This window comes from Uranotaenia lowii, chromosome 3 (assembly GCF_029784155.1).
Source record: "Uranotaenia lowii strain MFRU-FL chromosome 3, ASM2978415v1, whole genome shotgun sequence".
In the NCBI taxonomy this organism is placed as follows: Eukaryota; Metazoa; Arthropoda; class Insecta; order Diptera; family Culicidae; genus Uranotaenia; species Uranotaenia lowii.
The window spans coordinates 114,881,332-114,901,837 of NC_073693.1; the positions used below are offsets into that span (position 1 = coordinate 114,881,332).

Here is a 20,506-nt window from a genome sequence, read left to right on the forward strand (position 1 = left end):
TTGCCCGGATTTGATTGAAAACTGCCCAGACTTTGCATTGATTTATTCACTTTATTTGGCTAATCCAGAAAAAAAAACAAATTGTGTTGTAAATTTATTTTTTTTATTTAAGTCTCCAAATTTTTTGAGCAAGTTTTTCATAAATTATGATGAAAGCCTAATGAAAGCCTAAAATACCATTTAGATCTGTCGATAAGTTTTGAAGCATTTTTTTTCAATTTTTTTGTAGTTGATTTTTGTTGACTAATTTCTAGGGTTTTGATAAAATTTTGCCCGGGTATTGCCCGCATTTTTTGTCGTCATTTTTAAAACCAAATGCCTGGATTTTGCCAGGTTTTTCTATAACATTGACCGGATTTGTCCAGCCCGGATACGTGTTAAAAAATACTGGCAACCTTATGCTAAAACGCAATTCTAAATTTCGCAAGGAAACCGCATTTTTGATGCCCATGTTTTAAAAACTGTTTTTGGAAGATTTCAACGTCCTGACTTTAAATCTTTCGTCAGATTTCATCTATTACTTCTTGTTTTGGTGATATGGCATTTGTGCAAGTTTCAAAATTGTTCAATTTTGAGTAAAATCAGTTATCAATGAAAAATTTAAAAAAAATCTATGTATGGGAGAGTGGGGAATCATGGGCCACTTTTCTTCGTTGTTCCATAACTTCTTTATTATAAAATATAAAATGAAAATAAAAAATGGTATTGTTTTCTACATTTTCAAGGTATCATAAGGTATTTTTTAAATTTTTTTAATATGTTATTTTCCCCAAATTCTGACCGTTTGAAAAAAAGCAATATTTTTTTAATTTTGAAAAATGGTGGGGAATCCACCAAATCCAAATGGTGGGCCACCAAATCCAAATTGACCAAATAACATGCAAAGTTTATGAGTTGACCCAAAAGTGTGATTTCCTAATTCATTTCGTTTTTCAAAAGTAATTTCAGATGATGAAATAAAAAAGAGAGCTGTGTATGATCGCATAGATTAAAAAACCTGGCTCGCGACCATTTTGGCAAAATTTCTTATATAGGATGGGCAAAATATTTTTCATAACTCTTCATTTGGCATAGGAAAACTATGCAGATAGGTAAAACGTATTTTAAGTTCTGAATGTGTAAAAAACATAAAATTATAGGTGATTCAAGAAGTGTGGCCCACGATTTCCCACAAGCTATGATTTGCAAATTGGTTGCGTTTGTGTGACTTATTGATGTTTCATCAAAAATTCCTTTTCCACGTAAAAGATCATGACAAAACTAAGATCATAAGTTTATGAGCATATTTTTGTTATGCACTTTAGGTTCCCCATCGATGAAATTAGCGGGTGTTTTTTTAATTATGTAAGTAAATTTTTCGAACTTTTTTTAGCTTGATAAATAAAAGAAGCATATGATGCGTATCTCAGTCAACAACATATAGGAATACATGCTCACGCAAAGCGACGACGATGACAGTTGGTTTGAGATTTTTATCTCAACACACATCTGAGATATTAAAAGTGGCCCACGTTTCCCCATGGCCCACGATACCCCACTCTCCCCTACTATATTAAAAACTGATTCTCAATCTTTTTATTCGAATTATACATTACTTAGAAAACATATGAAAAAAGTATATTAATATAATGTTTCTGACTGAAAGGCATTTTTGAGTTTTTGGTATTAAACATTTTAATTTATAGTACAAATTTGTTGGAGACTGCGATTCTATTTGATTTTGGCTTTTAAAATTAACTAAGATTCCTATAAATTTAATATTCCTATCAAAGTTCCAGTTTTTTGCAAAACGGAGAAGATGAATAAACTGCTGTAACTTTTTCTCAGATTTCAAAATAGCTCGCGATCTTCGTGAAAAATGTTAATATATGAAAACCTTATGTCTAAATATCTTTTGTTATTTTCTACAGTTGTTCCTTGAATTGTGTACAAATTTAGAAATTTATTTTTAAACCATTTTAAAAGTTTATACTTTCATTAAATAAAATGTTATTTTGCTCGGAGCTATTTAGAAGTTTTGCCAATTTTTGGCCAGGTGAACACATCAAGACCGCGCAGAGCCTTGAAACTCCAATATTCCGCATTCTTTATCGCTGTACCAAATTTTACAAAAGTGTCATTGTGTTACCGAAAGTGTTATGTTTAACTTTGTAGAATCATGATGTAGTATAATGATAAAATTTATAAAATTTTAGTTATGCTTTTGAGTATGGGATACTCACGGCTAAAGGAAAAACGAGATTTCTCGTATTTGGTCCGTAATGTGTCAAGTCAGTTTTGCCAAATGTGAAATGTTGAACAAACGAAAGTCAGCTTAAACGCTCCAAACTACATCTTTAAATCTGTGCTTTTCACACTTATTGATTTTTATCGGTAAGAATATTACGATGAATATTTAACATTCATCATCAAAAAATGAAAAATCTAAAACATCATTCAACAAGCGTAAAGATTAAGTATAGTGCAAGTTATCATTATTGAGTACTTAAACGCAAACAGGACAGATTTGAACTTCATTAGTAAAGATCTGGAATCTTTGGGTTGTATAATTTGATCATCAGTTTCTTGTTGAGTATGTAAACATTTGGAACATTGACGAAATCTTCGAAAAACTTTTGTGCCTAAGACATGCATAGTTGTTAAAATCAGAATTTGAATACAACTATCAGATTCTAATTTCAGATTCAAGTTTCAAAAGCAGATTTCAGATTCAGATTCAAATTTCAGATTCAGTTTTCAGATTTTGGACTGATTGAAATATAACATCCAGAGGACGGAATTGATCAACGGTACAACGTTAGCAACAGTGTTACAAAACCATAAAGAAAGTAAAGAAAAAGTATTAAAATTCATTAAAAAGTGTGGAATAAGTTAAATTTGCCGTGTATGATATTTTGAATTAAATTTTGGGAGAGTGAAAGCAGCTGTTTAATTCCTCAATGAACAAAAAAATATATTTCAGATTCAAATTTCAGATTTAGATTTCAGTTTCATGTTAAAATCCAAATTCCAAAATGAGATTTCGAAATCAAATTTCAGATTTTCTAACCTTTCCATATTGTTTTCAACAGTTTTAAGAATTTCATAGATTCCACTGAATTCCTGTAAACAGATTCTTCCCTTTTGAATGGAAGTGATTCGAAGAATTATGGGTTTCGAAGACCACGCACAATTTTATTGCTCCCATACGTCGATTCCTTTCAATGAATCAGTCTGACCACAGAAAAGAGACGTAATATTGTTTCTATTTTTTTTCTGCGAAAATAGTTTGAGCACAAATACGTTACTGGTGTCATGTTTATGTTTCCTGGAAAGCTATTCCGCCATTTAATTATTCGCACTATCAAACTGTGCTTTTCTCTGTGCTTCCCGAAGTAAATAGAATTTCCCTTATTTGGAAGTTCATCTATCACCCACGCTCTCTGCGTAAATCCAGACAAATCCCGGCCGTTTCCCGTCGTCGTCCATTCATCTAATCGATCCCACTTGCTCGCGCTTTTTTTTATATTTTTCTACTCTTGCTACGCTATCTTATTCTCTCTAATCATGCTTGAAGCAACATCATCGGGCGTCTCGGAATTATCCGGACGCGGACGGAGAGCTCTTAGTAGCTCCATCTAACTAAATATACCCACTAACTGCTGGGGCTGGCTGGGGTAAGAAAAACAACAGTCCGACAGGGTGGAAAGCCCAACGCCCGTCGCTGCTGCCGTGCCGTGGAATTAATTTCAACGGTTCGGATCGATTTTTCACACGCTAAGAATTGCTTTTTTTTTCCTTCATATAAACAAACCGGGCGAAATGAGATTTCGCGCTTTAAGATTTGTATAATCAACACATAGCTAAATAGCTAAGCGTCGTCATCGTCGTCGGCTGGTGAACGAAACTTTTACTCAAGGCCCGGACGTCATGTAACTCGGCGGAAAAACAATCAGCATATTACCGCATTAGGTTAATACTCAGGGAACACTGAACAAAGGTTATATGCGTAACGTTTATGAAAATTTATTTATTGAGACCAGTCTTCCGAAAATCACTCGGAAGAAACGCTCATGATAGGTTTCTAGTTGGAAACATTCAAAGCCGATTGCTGCTGCCTGTTGTTCCCTAGAGATTCGGCAGAGCGACAATGCGAATTCAATGTAAACAGAATTCAAAAGCGAGAGCGGATTCGCATCTAAGTCGATCTCTCAAGCGCACTACCTGGTGTATCAGAAGTGATTGAGACACTGACTGATACAAGATCCAATTCGAAAATCCACTCACTCACTCACTCAAACTCAATCAATGCGGCCTTGCATCGGTTCATACTGCCTGCGTACTTTCTGGCAAAGCGGCAGAAACATATGTTCATACGTACTGCCTGCGTGTTTGAATGACTATTTTAATCCTCCCCAACAACAGCAACAACAAAGCAAGATGTATCAGGCAGACAGCATTCGATCATCGATCAGTAAACGAGTGAGTGAGTGAGTGATTGAGCAAGAAAAGTTATTGACTGAAAAAAGAAACTGAAAATCAGGTAGCTCCTCACTCACTTGAGAATTCCAACTGGAGAAGAAACGTCTCTCTTTCAAATTTTATTTCTTTGATTCTCGGAGCAGCGCTGTCGGACACAATCTTTGACCCATTGGGAGATAAACCAACCGACAATTTAGGTTTTGCTTTCGCTGTTGAAAACGTTTCAGTGTCTCTCATGAGAATTGAGTGATATTCGGAACACTGATTGAGACTGAAAAAGTTTAACTCTATTTTAAAAAGTTAAACGAAACGTTTTGCTTAGGAGGTATTCAAACGCAAATCACCTTTTTTATAGATAACCCATATCATTGAGGTTTTTTTTGCGAGGGACTATATAAACCCGTGTATATTATTTGGAAGATAGGGGAAGATCAATAAATGAATAGAAATTATAAGCTTATTTTCGAAAGCAGAATGTGGTCCAAAGTTCACATTCTGCTTTAAAAAATAAGTTGATTATCAGCATGTTGTCGAGAAATTGTGACCGAGTCTTTTGCTTGGATAAAACAAAAAGTTCATCACCGTTCTCCAAAAATATTGTATCACTGTTACTTCAAATTAGGCTCGACACTAATCTTCGAGAGTCGTGTTTATTTATAACAGCAGCTTCAAAGCTAAACAATAGTTTTGTTCAGTACAAAGTTTGAGGTTAAAATTCGATCACAATTAAAACATTTTAGTGCGAAAAAGTTGCCTACGCTAAGCTGCTCGTTTTTCGATTTCGGATCTATCCAGTCCGGACCAGGATATTACTAAACATAAAACGTGAAATAAGGCTATAATGATTCGAATTGTTTCTAGTAAAAACAACATTAAGCACTGACGTTTAACGGAGTACAATGCAAACCATCAATTGCATATACAAATCGAGTGGTATCGGAATATGCGATCACTGTACGAACAAACAGTATGAATTGTTTATCTATCATAACACATTATCAAAAGACAACTTACGGTTGGAGGAATAGAAAACTGTTGAACTTCCTCAAGTGGCCTCTAGTGATACCATTCCTACTGGAGAATCACGAAAATTCCTTAAAATGCACGGCAACTAACTTTCACTTCTAACGTGTTTACATAGACGCTCGCAATGCGCAGGAAATCAAACAGGGTGCTTATACACTATAAGAAAAAGACAGTCACACACAGTGTTATGTATTGACAACCTGGGCTGGGCTGCCAGTGGCGCCGACATCCTCCTCCGGGTGCATCTCAGACGTCTCTGAGACTGCACTGCTCTGATCCTTTCCGCTACTAACACGTCCAGTCGGGCCAGGTAATGGACCTCTCGCTTCAACAAACCATTCGCCACCATCACTGTATGGACCTGGCCAACGGATCCGAAGAATATCTTCACCACATGTCCGCATACTCAGCCGTTGCGGGTCTTTGGGTCCACGATCAATACCAAGCTATCAACTTCAACCGGTTCCGCGTCTTGGAACCACTTGTCTTACCGTTGCAAGATAGAAAGGTACTCTTTCGTCCAGCGTCTCCAGAAAATGTCGAGTTCCCGTTGAATCAGACCCCATGTTTCCCGAAGGTTCCGTTGGGTTTCAAATGGAACTTCGGAGGTTCGGAGGAAGCGCTTCAAATTCAGAGGAATTGAGGGGAGGTAGGTCAGAGGCCTTTAATGAATTATGCCTTCAGCCTCCACTTTAAAAGAATGGAACCCCTCGTAGTCTAATTTAACTTCAAAGTACCCATCTTCAATTGCCACCTTGAAAGATCTCACCAGTCTTTCCCACACGGCCCCCATGTGTGATACACCCGGAGGATTGAACTTCCACTTGGGATCGGCATTCGTCAAAGTGTTGGAGTGCCCTTGGTTAATCTCCTGCTGAAGTACTCTTGAGGCCTCAACGAAGAATATAGCCGGTGCACCGCGGTGTCCCACAAACCGTCTGACTGCAAGGATACCGGAAGATGAGAAGAGTGAGTTCACGGCCTCAAAATGCACGGCTCGCACGGCCATACAGCTTCGACTAAGACGTTGAATCACGGTAAGGAAACCAAAAATAACATTCTTCCAGAGCATATCATTTTCGTCGTTGTATGGTAAACGTCGATTGAGCGGGCTTCTTTCCGGAATGTTATCGCCTTCTTGAATGACAGAGATCTCCCACTTAATTTGCCCATAGCTAACCTTCATCGCCGCTGTCTGTTTCGGGTTATCACCGCTCCTTCTTTAAGAGTTGCCTTCGCTGCATATTGTATGGATGGATGAGATCTTGACTGGATCGATTGACTGTAGGCAAAACCAAGGATTGCCGTAGAATCCTTCAACAATGGAGCAACTAAACGACCTTGACCTGGCAGACGATATTGTTTTGCTCGCCCAAACACAACAAGACATGTAAAGCAAACTCGACGACCTCCCGAAAGCTCCAAGGCAGCAGGTCTCAAAAACAATGTCGGAAAGACCAACTCGATGGAAATCAACACAGAAAATCGTCCCAATTTCGTGGTAGCTGGACAACAGATTCAGAAAGTGGAGTGCTTCAAGTATCTTGGTAGCCAGATAATGCCTGATGGTGGTACCAAGAAGGACTGGCGCTCACGCCAGATCTCTCTACGAACTAAGATCCGAATCTTCAACTCAAACGTCAAATCCTTATTGTTGTACGGGTGTGAAACTTGGTGCACATACGCGGTGACAACGCGAAAACTGCAAGTTTTTTGTGTCATCATAAGGCGCTGGACATCGAAATTCAGGAACGTAAGTGGAGGTGGATTGAGCACACGCTGCGAAGAGATGAAAACGAGATTTGCAGAGAGGCGCTTGACTGGAATCCAGATGGGCATCGAAGAAGAGGCAGGCCCAAAAGTTCGTGGCGGCGTAGTCTAGCCGCTGAAATCCGCACAGTTGACGAGAACCTCGGCTGGCAGCAAGTGAAGATGCTGGCTCGGGATCGCCAGCATTGGAGATCTTTTATCTCAGCCCTATGCGTCGGACAATCGGCGCCGGACCATTAATTAGGTAGGTTCGCTGCTTATTCCTTGTCTTTATACTTAAGAACATGCTCATGGAGATTTGCATTCAGCCTTTCGTCACAGCACGTTCTCCTTTCGGGACGTTCTAAGAGCCATCTGCTTCACACTTGCAGCTGTGAATGTTGACGGATATACTTCTGCTTCCACTTCGCCGACCATAAACGCACCATTCAAGCCGTGTTTTTTCGCGACAGGCCTGGATCCATCACCTTCTCTCGTTTTCTGGGGAACCGACAGATGAAGATTATCTATCCCGATGAGTATCTGCGGCTTGGCGTTACTGTAGCTGGCTAACGTCACCGCCTCTGCCTGGAAACTCTGCTTCGTTAAACTCAGACATCCCACTGTCCGAGCGTTTGATAATACGTACCGCTTCTCTTTATCGGGACCCGCAATCTCGAAGCTGACTATGCGTAAATCGTACTCCACTCGCGATGCATTCCCTGTCCAGCGTAAGCAGAGAGGTTGAAGACTTCCACTCAATCCCAGCTGTTTCGCAAGTCCGTCCCCTACGAGTGTCAACTCCGATCCTTCATCTAGGAACGCAAAGGTATCCACCATCCCAGACTTTCGTACACCGTAACAGGAACAATTCGAAAGAGTGTTGTTGAATCTTGGAATCGATGAGTGTGGTTTTCTGCAGTCTGCGTTAAGCTCTGTTCCGACAAATAATGTAGTAACGGATTATGTCGATATTTACAGCTCACGATGTCACACTTGATGCCGCTTCTGCAAGGACGCCTACCGTGGTTGCACAAGCATGAAAAACAAAGATGTCGTTCACAAGTAAGTTTCCAACGCTCGGATACTGAAAGGGCCTTAAACTTGTAACAATCACGATGACCGTTCTTTCCACAGCAAACACATTCGAAGATTTCAGAGTTCTTCTGCTTCTCCATCTGCGCTTCCACCTTGTTCTTCCATGGATCATGTTGTTCGGGCGATGAATAGTGAGAGTTCACAAACCCTCTGGGCTTGAGCTTCTCACGATTGGCTGTGTTATGCTGCTCAGGCTTGAATGGAATGACACTCGCTGCATCCCGAACGATCCCGGCCATGTAATCTCCGAAGGTCATAACTGGTCATACTCATTGGCTGCCTTGATGTAGTGACACAGCGTTTTCACTGCTGTTCCGAATTCCATCAATCATTACAGCTTGTCCACTCGATGTACCGGAATCGCTCGCACCTTTTGCAGCAAGTTGTTTATCAACAGGTCTGGCCTCCCGTACCGCAACCGCAACGTTTCGATGACATGGGGTATCGTGGCCTTAAGTACTAAACTACTCCTCATCATCTCCAAAGCATGTCTCTTCAAGCATCGTTGTAGAAGCAGCATGTTTTCGCCATTCGAGAACCCGCACACCGCCGTTGTGTAGTCGTAGTTTGCGATGAATAACGGCCCCTCCGCTGGATCACTGGGGTAGTAATACAAATCCCGTGAAAAAGACTGCCTTGCTGCTAGCTAACTGCTGCGTCAAACTCGTCGGCGCACCGAAATCGTTCCTTGGAACTATGGTTCCGTTGTAGAACTTGTGGAAATGAACACGTTTTGCTACAGTCAATCCCGCGAAGTTGTTTCGCGGGATCGACTGTAGCAAAACGTGTTCATTTGACTGGGAGGTTTGATGGATTTGCATGGGCTGACATGTCTTAATGGGCAAAGACGTCAAAGGTGGCAAAGAAGAAATAGTTGGTACAATATTATGTTGCATTGATTGAGGCACAAAATTGGGCAACGGATGCACTACCTGCTGATGCATAAATTGCTGTGATGCTTCTGATTGTGTGGGTAAAGGCTGTGTAATTGTTTGTAAAGATGGCTGATACACTATTTAATGGTGGGGGGACTTTTGTAGAAGACACGGGCTACTCCTCTATTTGTCATTGCATCGCCATGAAGCATCGTGACATTTCGCCTCGAAACGCTGCACGAATGCTTCTACGCCCGAAATTCAGCCTCTATGCCAATCGTGAGTGATCAATATCATAGCATCATTGGCATAAAAAAAGAACGCGACCGGGGATGATTCGATTTGCGATCGCCGGCATTAACCTCCCAGCGCAACCTCATTGCGTATGACTGAATGAAACAAAATAAAAACGTTTTCACGTCCCTGCCTATCACATCACAAGACAAGGGAAGATGGAAATAAATACCAGCCAATACCAGGCAGCCAGCGAACCGAGCGCTGTGCTTGTGTATGCAGCAAAAGCGAAAAAACATTCCCTTATTTCAATCCACCGGCCAAGCTGCGAGGCTTTAGCAGTATGTAAGGCAGACAGTAAGCAAAGCACATTTCGTATCCCTCGACCTGCATCAAGCTCAAGTAGTACACTGGTTAAGATGTCGGATTGGCAAGACGATATAAAAATGGTGTTGTGAGTTCGATACTCACTTCCCTACGGCACTGTGGTTTTTTTTTCTTGTTTCTGGGATGAATTATCCAATAGGATGAAAGTCTCATAAACTGTTTTTCTAGGTTCGCTTGAGCGTAATGGTCATGAATCATTTTGCTTGGGAGCTTGATTCCTTATGCCAGTTGTGCTTTTTCAAACATATCATCTTTGGCATAGTACAGTTTTCAGCGCATTTTCGGCACAGAAATTAGTTAAATTGGTATTGGTTTTCTGCAACCTTCTATATAGGAGTAGAGAACTTATCTTTTTTTGTCCAGACTGAGTAATTACTCATTAGCCGGTGTAAAAAATTACTCTACCTCACTAACAGGTGCAATATGCATAATTATTTTCTATGTTAAGTATTCAAATTGGCGTTAGCTGTTTGTGCTCATAGGTTCTTTCTCGTTTGTTTTCGTTTCAGATAATTGCACCATGCGTTAATCACCCCACATACCACCGCTAGGCACACACAACTCAGTAGAAGAAGAGGAGGAGAGGAGAAAAAAACCCAACGCGACTAATTGTGCCATATGCAAACAACCATCAACCAGTCCGCTATCGTGTCACGTGTTTTATCAGCGGGGAACAAACCGAAGGAGGAAGAGGTCAGCGACCCGATGCTACCATTAGCAGAGGCAGCGTGATTGGTACACGAGACTAGAAGCCGGCAAATCACACAAACAACAACGCCCCGTTCCTTCCGCAGACCCGAATGTGTCATGTTCGAGCGGCGTCCCCTGTTCGGAGCTCTCGTAGTGCTAACGCTTCTGATCACGGGCTGGCACATGTCGTTCCAAGAGGCCAACAGCACCTCCACCGGGGGCATTGGAAACGGACTTGGGGGCGCGGTCCCATCGTTCGAGCAGCAGCAACCGATACCCTCCCTGACTGCGTCCCCCCTTAGCAGTAAAGGAGGTGGAGGAGGAATTGGGGAAAGTGGTGAAGATACTAGGCCACTACTCTACGGTCAGGCCCTCAATCAAAGCTTCAGCCCAGTGCCACCGTGGCCTACGTTACTAGTACTGAATGCAGTCGAAACGTTGCCAATAGATGATTATAGCAGTTTAATAGATTTAAAAGATTTTAGATTTACTATCAATTTCAACAATTGCACCAGTGCGAACGAGAGGAGAAAGCGTGAAAGCACGCGAAGTGATAGCCTTAAAGGTGACGAACGATGGACACCGTTAATTTTAGTTCTAGTACATTCAGCGCCCAGTAATTGGTACAAACGGAATACCATCCGGGATACCTGGGGACAGTTCGATCCGCGGGCAAAACTAGTCTTCCTGCTCGGTGCGGTCAACTCGACGACCCTGCAGAGACGCATTGAGGAGGAGAACCGGCAGCATGACGACATTGTGCAGGGGAACTTCATCGATGCCTACAGGAATATGACCTACAAGCACGTGATGGCTCTCAAATGGTTCACATATCACTGCCCGGAAGCCAAATACATCCTTAAGGCTGACGACGATGTCTTCGTGAACACACCAGTTCTGTACGACAGTCTGGAATCCTACGCTCAGCGGTCAGGTTTATTGTTTTGCCAAAAGATAAGCCGTGCTGCCGTCAAACGAACCTATCGCTCAAAATGGTTCGTTAGCATACGGGAATATCCTAACAAATACTATCCAAATCACTGTCCTGGTTATTCCATCATTTACACACCGGACGTGGCGTTCCAGCTTTACAAGGAAGCTCAACAGCAGCCCTACTTCTGGATCGATGACGTCCACCTGACGGGAACGATCGCCAACCGGGTCAACGTAACCATCACCCCGACAGGATCAAAACTCCTGAATGCAACGCAAAAAGAGGCCATCATCGATCGCCGGTTGAACGCCAGCGATCAGCCGTTTTTCTTCACTACTCCGGACCTTCGCGACGGGGACATACGGAAGCTCTGGCAGGCGGTCAGTATTTCCGCAAAAAGCACTAGGATAAGATAGTATAGCAGCAACAGCAGCAGTACACAGCTAGAAGCAAACGAACCAATCAAACGCGGATCAATGGAAGCTGCGCCGTGAACGACGAGGTACCAAACAAAGGTGTGTGTGAACGAGTGCGTGTTGTGAAAACTCAAGTCATTTAGCGAAAACGTTAGATTAGCTGATAGGAATTGAAAACAAACAAAAAAAAAACTATTTAATAGGTATAACTAATTCTTAACACAGAACTGTTCAATCTCTAGAAAGTGATTCTTGAGCCTTTTCTCATCGATACGAGTTGATATTAGCTAGGTACATTCGTTTTGTTTTTCGTTAATTTTTTCATCCCACACAGAACTGCTTCGATTTAAATTATTTAAGAAAGAAAGGAATTTGACTTGCGGCTGGCTTCTATGGGTTATATTTGGCTTTTTTTTTTTCATAGAACAAAACCTACGATTTATTGTTTGAGGAGTAATTTCGAAAATATTTTAATGGTAAAATCAGAGTCGAATAAGAAGACTTAGTGTGAAATCAAAATTTTGATTTATTCAGGTTTGTAATAAGAAATTAATTAGCATGATTTGAAGAAAAATTTAAAGTTTCAATCAAAAACAAAAGTTTGTTGGACTTCAAAATCAAAAGTTTATATAAAATCTTTTAAAATCTGTTGGGGCTTTTGTTCAATATGGTCAATATAGTAATTTATTATTTCGTGGCTCCAGAGAGTGAAGATATGAAGACAAATAAAACGGTTTTGTCCTTATGTCAAATATATTTAAAAAGCTTCTCATATTATGATTTTTAATTCCAGATTCTAAATAGATCGTTTTCTTAAGATGCAGAATATAATGATTCCAATAAATTTTAATAATTTTTGAATTAAAACTAGGTTTATTTGGCCTACTTGGCAAATTTAAATGTGCCGAGTATATTTATTTTTAAACTAAAAATTTTACTAGGTTACCAAAGGAGAGAACCGTAATGGTCGCGGCTTAAATTTCAATTCTGAGTTGTGTTTGTGATCCAATCAACTTTGCTGGAGACGTTTAACCTCAAAACTGCTAGCGAACAATAATGAAGTAATTAATTCCGATCGCACCTTTTCGATGAACCGGAAGGATAGCGACTGTAAAAGTTAATTTAACGGCAATCCGATTCAAACATCATTTCGTTAAATATGTCATTTGACATTTGAACCTTGTAGGGGGCATTACACGTGGCTGAGCAGAAGAGCATGCATGAGCAAGCAACTCCCAGAGCGCTGCTGTTTCTGTATTCCGATATAAACAGGTACAGGTACAAGATATGTTTCTAATCAAGTCCAGGCACGTTGTGATTAGATTCATGAAAACATCACACGGTTATATTCAAAACAGTTTACTACCGTGTTACTTCATTAACTGGTTAGTAATGTTAGTAATCTAACTATTTGAAGAATTTTATATCACATTGGGTTTGATTTATCAAACTTATTAATTTCACAAATTTTCAAATAGGTAATGTTTAAAAAACAGTTTTTGAAAGTCTCCATAGCTTGTATTACTCATAAAACCTAGTTGCAAAAAGTCTATCCTAGTTATGCAATTCCCAGCTGTGCTCCTTGCAGGCCCACATGGACCGAGATACAATAGAAGTGACCACATTACAACCACCCCAACCCCAACATTATTCCGTTCCGTTGATCCTTGTGTCCCAGTCCACTTGCGGCAGCTAGTGCTCTTTTTAGGAGACGCTAATCCTAGAACAGGAGATTGTGGAGGTATCTGTTTTTAGACCGAGTAAGTTGGTAGGTGGCGCTGATTGTAGCAGCTCATTATCATTTCAATCGACTATCCCACCCACCTTAAAACTAGGAGGGACTTTTCCGAGCCCTTTTCTTCCCAAGAGAAGTTCAAACGTTGGGACCGTTCGCAGACACACTGAAGAAGGGACAGACATTTTTGCGGCTGATTATTGGGAGGGTGGACGGGATTACATTTGCATCCGCACATTGTTGTTGACCAACTATATCTACTGCTGCGGTTCAGTGAATTGGCACTGGTCTCATGAAAAACACGTTATTGTGGAGCAGAATAAATCTTATGACTTAAATAAAAAATAACTCCAAAAATTGCGTTCTGTTTTCTTTTTTTTGATAGGAACAAAACTGACATTCTGAATTTTTTGGATTTAAGAAAAAATATTACTCAAAATGTTGATGCATTATTGAGTGGCTCCATAGAGTAAAATCTGAAGAAAAACTTGATTTTGTTCCAACCGTTTCAAATATTTCAATTCTTAGTCAGCATTCTGCTAAAGAGCTTAAAATTCAGATTAGAAATTCAAATTTAAAATTCGGGTTCAGGGTTCATATTCAGAATTCAGAATTTAGATTCTAATTTTAGGAAGGGATCAATTACCGTAATTTATGTTTGTTATTTAATTTAACGGCCTTATCGGCGCAAAGTGATGTCCTTTTCTAGTAAGATCTTAAGATTATGATTTTTTTTCTTATAGACGAATTTAAATTTAGAAGAAATGAAAGACAGTGAAAATGAGTGGATAGAAGTTATGAGATTTGGTAGGTGATGATAATGCTTCGAATAAATTCTACCTGCTCATTTTTACTAACTTTCATTGCTTCTAACTTCCTAAATATCCGTTTATAAAAAAATTCATAATCTAAAGATGTTCTTACTAAAAAAAACATCACTTTTCACCGATAAGGCCGATAGATTAAGTAACGAATTCAGATTCAAAATTCAGAATTTAGATTCAGAATTCGAACACAAACACATACAGGATCTCAATCAAACTTGATGTTTCCTCGAAGAGATTCCTTTTTCTTAACTCTAAGCGTTTATCTTTCAAGGACATGATGGCTAGCATCTTACAAATGCTGAAACCACCAACCAACAGAAAGTGTACTATGTTTGCCGTGACCGGGATTCGATCTTATGCTCGTTGGCTTAGAAGACTTGAAGGCTATCCTCGCTAGGCCACGACGGGCTGCGGCTCAATTCAGATTCAGTATTCGGAACTCCGGGATTAGAATTCAGATTCAGAATTCAGATTCAGAATTCAGAATTCAGAATTTAGAATTCAGATTCAGAATTCAGATTCAGAATTCAGATTCAGAATTCAGATTCAGAATTCAGATTCAGAATTCAGATTCAGAATTCAGATTCAGAATTCAGATTCTTTATGAATGGAACGACTGTTTTGGTTGATTTTTTTAGGGATTTTTAACGGCTATCAGTCTCGGATTTTTAAGTAAAAACGACTGTTTTTTACTCCAACGTTTCGATCCTTATTGGATCTTCATCAGGGGCTATAATTTATTGCTAATTTAGTGAAAATCGACTTTGAATTTTGTTGGTGCTTACCGATAAAGTGTCGTTTTCTTGTTAAGTTTGATTCGGCTTATCTTGAACTGCTGTCATTGGGTTTCTGTGTTGGATTATGTTGGTTATAATTTTGTGTTTCATGTATTTTAAAGTTTGGTGAGACTTACTGCTGACGAATTTTCGTAGAATATTCGTTTTTCTATTGAATTTTGGGAGTTTTAAAATTTTTTTCTGCATTCGAACTTTGCACTGTGGACTGTTTTGGTTTTCGAGTTGTTTTTAAATATGGCGTTCACTAATTTGTGTTGGTGTAATTTAATGTTTGTGATGTTGTGTTTTGATCCTTGGTATTGTGTTTTGCTTCTTGGGTTTTGATTTTTTCCAAACACTGAAAAATATTTGTGTATGTTGAGTGTAAAATATCTGTATCCTTTTTAATGTTAACTGATGATGATGTTGTTTTTATGTGGCAGCTTTCCAGCATCATGAGTTTGTTTTGATTGTCTCCCCTGTCGATGATTTTGGCCTTATCGATGTTGAACAGGTGGTGCATAGCTGCTTCATGTTCCAATAATGCTGTTTGCTGCCTCAAAGTTGTTATCTCGTAATCCTGATCGGTGCATCCTCTGTCCCACAGTCGTTTTAGCTCGTTCGTTTGTGTTCTATGTTGTGACATCCGTTGTTTCAGTTTTGCTATAGTACATCCAATATAGCAGGCGTTACATTTCCGTTCGGAGTTGTTTGAATTTTCGGTTTGGTCTGGATTGCCATTGCATTCAATCTTGTACACAACATTAGTATGCTCGTCGTGCGGAGTTTTGTCTTTCACGACCGGTAGAAGTGATCCGATCGTTTTACTTTGTTTGGTTGCGATTTTAATATGTTTAAAACCTGGACCTAATGTTTTTGTTATTTGTGCTGTTAAGCCATCAATATACATATGTGAGAGATTTATAACATTTTATTTCGTTCTCTTCCATAGCTGTCGGTCACCGACAGCTATGGAAGAGAACGAAATAAAATGTTATAAATCTCTCACATATATTGATGGCTTAACAGCACCAATAACAAAAACATTAGGTCCAGGTTTTAAACATATTAAAATCGCAACCAAACAAAGTAAAACGATCGGATCACTTCTACCGGTCGTGAAAGACAAAACTCCGCACGACGAGCATACTAATGTTGTGTACAAGATTGAATGCAATGGCAATCCAGACCAAACCGAAAATTCAAACAACTCCGAACGGAAATGTAACGCCTGCTATATTGGATGTACTATAGCAAAACTGAAACAACGGATGTCACAACATAGAACACAAACGAACGAGCTAAAACGACTGTGGGACAGAGGATGCACCGATCAGGATTACGAGATAACAACTTTGAGGCAGCAAACAGCATTATTGGAACATGAAGCAGCTATGCACCACCTGTTCAACATCGATAAGGCCAAAATCATCGACAGGGGAGACAATCAAAACAAACTCATGATGCTGGAAAGCTGCCACATAAAAACAACATCATCATCAGTTAACATTAAAAAGGATACAGATATTTTACACTCAACATACACAAATATTTTTCAGTGTTTGGAAAAAATCAAAACCCAAGAAGCAAAACACAATACCAAGGATCAAAACACAACATCACAAACATTAAATTACACCAACACAAATTAGTGAACGCCATATTTAAAAACAACTCGAAAACCAAAACAGTCCACAGTGCAAAGTTCGAATGCAGAAAAAAATTTTAAAACTCCCAAAATTCAATAGAAAAACGAATATTCTACGAAAATTCGTCAGCAGTAAGTCTCACCAAACTTTAAAATACATGAAACACAAAATTATAACCAACATAATCCAACACAGAAACCCAATGACAGCAGTTCAAGATAAGCCGAATCAAACTTAACAAGAAAACGACACTTTATCGGTAAGCACCAACAAAATTCAAAGTCGAGTTTCACTAAATTAGCAATAAATTATAGCCCCTGATGAAGATCCAATAAGGATCGAAACGTTGGAGTAAAAAACAGTCGTTTTTACTTAAAAATCCGAGACTGATAGCCGTTAAAAATCCCTAAAAAAAAAAAAAGAATTCAGATTCAGAATTCAGATTCAGAATTCAGATTCAGAATTCAGATTCAGAATTCAGATTCAGAATTCAGATTCAGAATTCAGATTCAGAATTCAGATTCAGAATTCAGATTCAGAATTCAGATTCAGAATTCAGAATTCAGATTCAGAATTCAGATTCAGAATTCAGATTCAGAATTCAGATTCAGAATTCAGATTCAGAATTCAGATTCAGAATTCAGATTCAGAATTCAGATTCAGAATTCAGATTCAGAATTCAGATTCAGAATTCAGATTCAGAATTCAGATTCAGAATTCAGATTCAGAATTCAGATTCAGAATTCAGATTCAGAATTCAGATTCAGAATTCAGATTCAGAATTCAGATTCAGAATTCAGATCAGAATTCAGATTCAGAATTCAGATTCAGAATTCAGATTCAGAATTCAGATTCAGAATTCAGATTCAGAATTCAGATTCAGAATTCAGATTCAGAATTCAGATTCAGAATTCAGATTCAGAATTCAGATTCAGAATTCAGATTCAGAATTCAGATTCAGAATTCAGATTCAGAATTCAGATTCAGAATTCAGATTCAGAATTCAGATTCAGAATTCAGATTCAGAATTCAGATTCAGAATTCAGATTCAGAATTCAGATTCAGAATTCAGATTCAGAATTCAGATTCAGAATTCAGATTCAGAATTCAGATTCAGAATTCAGATTCAGAATTCAGATTCAGAATTCAGATTCAGAATTCAGATTCAGAATTCAGATTCAGAATTCAGATTCAGAATTGAGAATTCGGATTCAGAATTCAGTATCAGAATTCAAATTCAAAATTCAGTTTCAACATTCAGAATAATAACTTAGATTCAGAATTCAAGTTGGATTTCGAGTTTAATTGAGTACAGATAAAAAATCTTTTTTTTTTTGTTTTTATCAGTTAGCCATTTTAATTTTTTTGTTTTTTTTTTGTTATTTACTCTCTGGAGCCACGATTTTTTTTAGAAGTTCGCCTTTCCTCAGTACAACTCAGAAGTTTTTGCCAAATTCCTTTTTAATTAAAAGCTAAAAGGAAGATCACGTAGAAAGCACATGATAATTCGTTTAGTATATTTATTTTTTTCTTACTTAAAAACAAAAAGCTCAATCGACTAATCCTATATGGAAAATATGATCTTTGTATCTTAACAAACAGCCCCTACTAATTTGAGCAATAAAATGATCACGTTCAAATAGTTTCAGGTAAAAAAACATCTGCAGTTAACAGAAGCCATAAAGAGGAAATGTGAAAAAGAAATCCCAATCCAGTTGTAACAATATATACCTATTTTTAACCGTTTGCTGATTGGCTTTTTGAACATTTAACGCTCAAATAAAAGTTGTTTTAATCTAAGTTCAGTGATTAGTTCTAATGATCGTTGCGTAATAATGTAAAGTTAAAATGCTCAAATTCTCAAACACATGTATTTAGTCAGCCTTTGTTTCCTCTTTAAAATTTAGTCAGTGGAAAAGTTTTCCTTTTACATTTGCAGTATTGAAAATGTTCACAAACATGTGGCACAATTATAAGTGAAACATTAAAAAAAACCTAGAACGAGCTCACCAATTGCACTTAATCACATAGATCGACAGCGCATATATTCGTTAGCAAAACATACAAAAGAACACAACAACAACAAAAAATCGGTACCTTTCATCTTTCTAATCGTAGTTGTAATTGTTAAGACAATAGAGGAGAAAAAAAAGATTTAAAAAAACCATTATGTAGTAGTAATTTTTGCCTATATATTGAAAAAGAATACAAAACCGAACTCTATTTTCTTCCTTCTTTCGATCGATAGCCCTTGGCGCCTAGCGCAGAAAATGAAAACTCATAGAACTTAGTAAGAGGAGAGCAAAGGTGCGCACTCCGGAAGAGTATTAACCATTCGAACTCGATAGAAACTATAGAATGAAGGAGATTCCGCGATAAAGAAATATTTTTAGGACAACGTTTGAGTACCCCGAAACAAAGTGTAACGAAAAATACAAAAGCAAATGGACAAAGGAACAAAAAAATCTAGTTAGAATACGACATTCTGAATTGTGAAACACATTAAATCTCTGTATATTTATTGTTAGTTTAAATCAAAAGACTCAAACACAACTAAACAAACAAACAAACAAAAAGAAGGGCCGAAATTAACAAATGGAAACGAGGCATGGCTATAATATTGCTTAGGGATACTGATGTAAAGTGTATTAAATGAAAAAGTGTTGACAATTACTAGGATCAAAGCAAGTGCATATTCGATAGGTGAATTATTAAAGTTTATTAAACCGAACCACACAAGCAAGACCATTGATTGATTACGAGATACCTAACCGAATACTTATTAGAATGAAGCGGAAAAATGTGTAGGAAGTTTTCCGTGGATGAAGATTGAACCTTGTATAGAGAGCGGAAAGTGGATCGTACAAGTTGTAGAAACAAAAGAAAAAAAAAACAAACCATGATTATTATAATTATTCCAATTTAATATAATGAACAATACTGATGACATAAGTGAGAGTTTATTTAATGATCGAATTCGTTTCCCTTATTGTTGAAAAAAAGAAAACAAATATAGATGTTTTGAAGTGAAAAAATATGGTAGCCGTTGATTTTTTTTTATTTCTAAAACTTCCGAAATGAAATCGATAAAATCTATACGGAATGATCAGTCATTTGACACCTGCAAAGATTCTTTTTGAGATCATGATTTACTCGACTGTTAACCCCCTACCTATATATTTATTTAAAGATCTCGTTTGCACTCCGATAGCAAATTTCTTAAATTTTACAAAATTACAGCAGGATTTCTGTAATGCGCTCGGTAACTACGGGTATTTTCCGGTAAAAACATTGTTAAGTTGTGATCAGCAAAATGATTAAATCAATGATGATTAATTTATCGGCCTTATCGTTGAAAAGTGATGTCTTTTTTAGCAAAGAACATTTCAAGATTATGAAATTTTATAGACGAATAGAATGTTAGACGACATTCGTTCTATTGTTGTGTTAAAATTCGACGATTATCTAAGAGGTGTTTTTCATATATCTGGTGAAATATGAACTTGGTTGGGTTTGACTTTTACGGAAATTGATTTAATTGTTTTAAGAAAAAATTACTCACTGTTAGTTATGTTTGTTAATTAGTTTATCGGCCTTATCGGTGAAAAGTATTGTCCTTTATAGTAAGAGCATTCCAAGATTATGAAAT

The 20,506-nt window shown here is 38.1% G+C and overlaps 1 protein-coding gene across 2 annotated transcripts in view; it reads left to right on the plus strand.

Annotated features, from left to right (window-relative positions):
- LOC129754598 (beta-1,3-galactosyltransferase 9) overlaps nucleotides 1–16,163 on the plus strand; it is a 127,362-nt gene extending 111,199 nt beyond the window's left edge. For both annotated transcript variants that reach the window (XM_055750745.1, XM_055750744.1), the window contains one exon: nucleotides 10,340–16,163. In XM_055750745.1, the coding sequence (XP_055606720.1) occupies nucleotides 10,638–11,870 (1,233 nt within the window). In that variant the 5' untranslated portion in view covers nucleotides 10,340–10,637 and the 3' untranslated portion in view covers nucleotides 11,871–16,163. The remainder of the gene's footprint in view (nucleotides 1–10,339) is intronic.
- The last annotated feature ends 4,343 nt before the right edge of the window (nucleotides 16,164–20,506 follow it).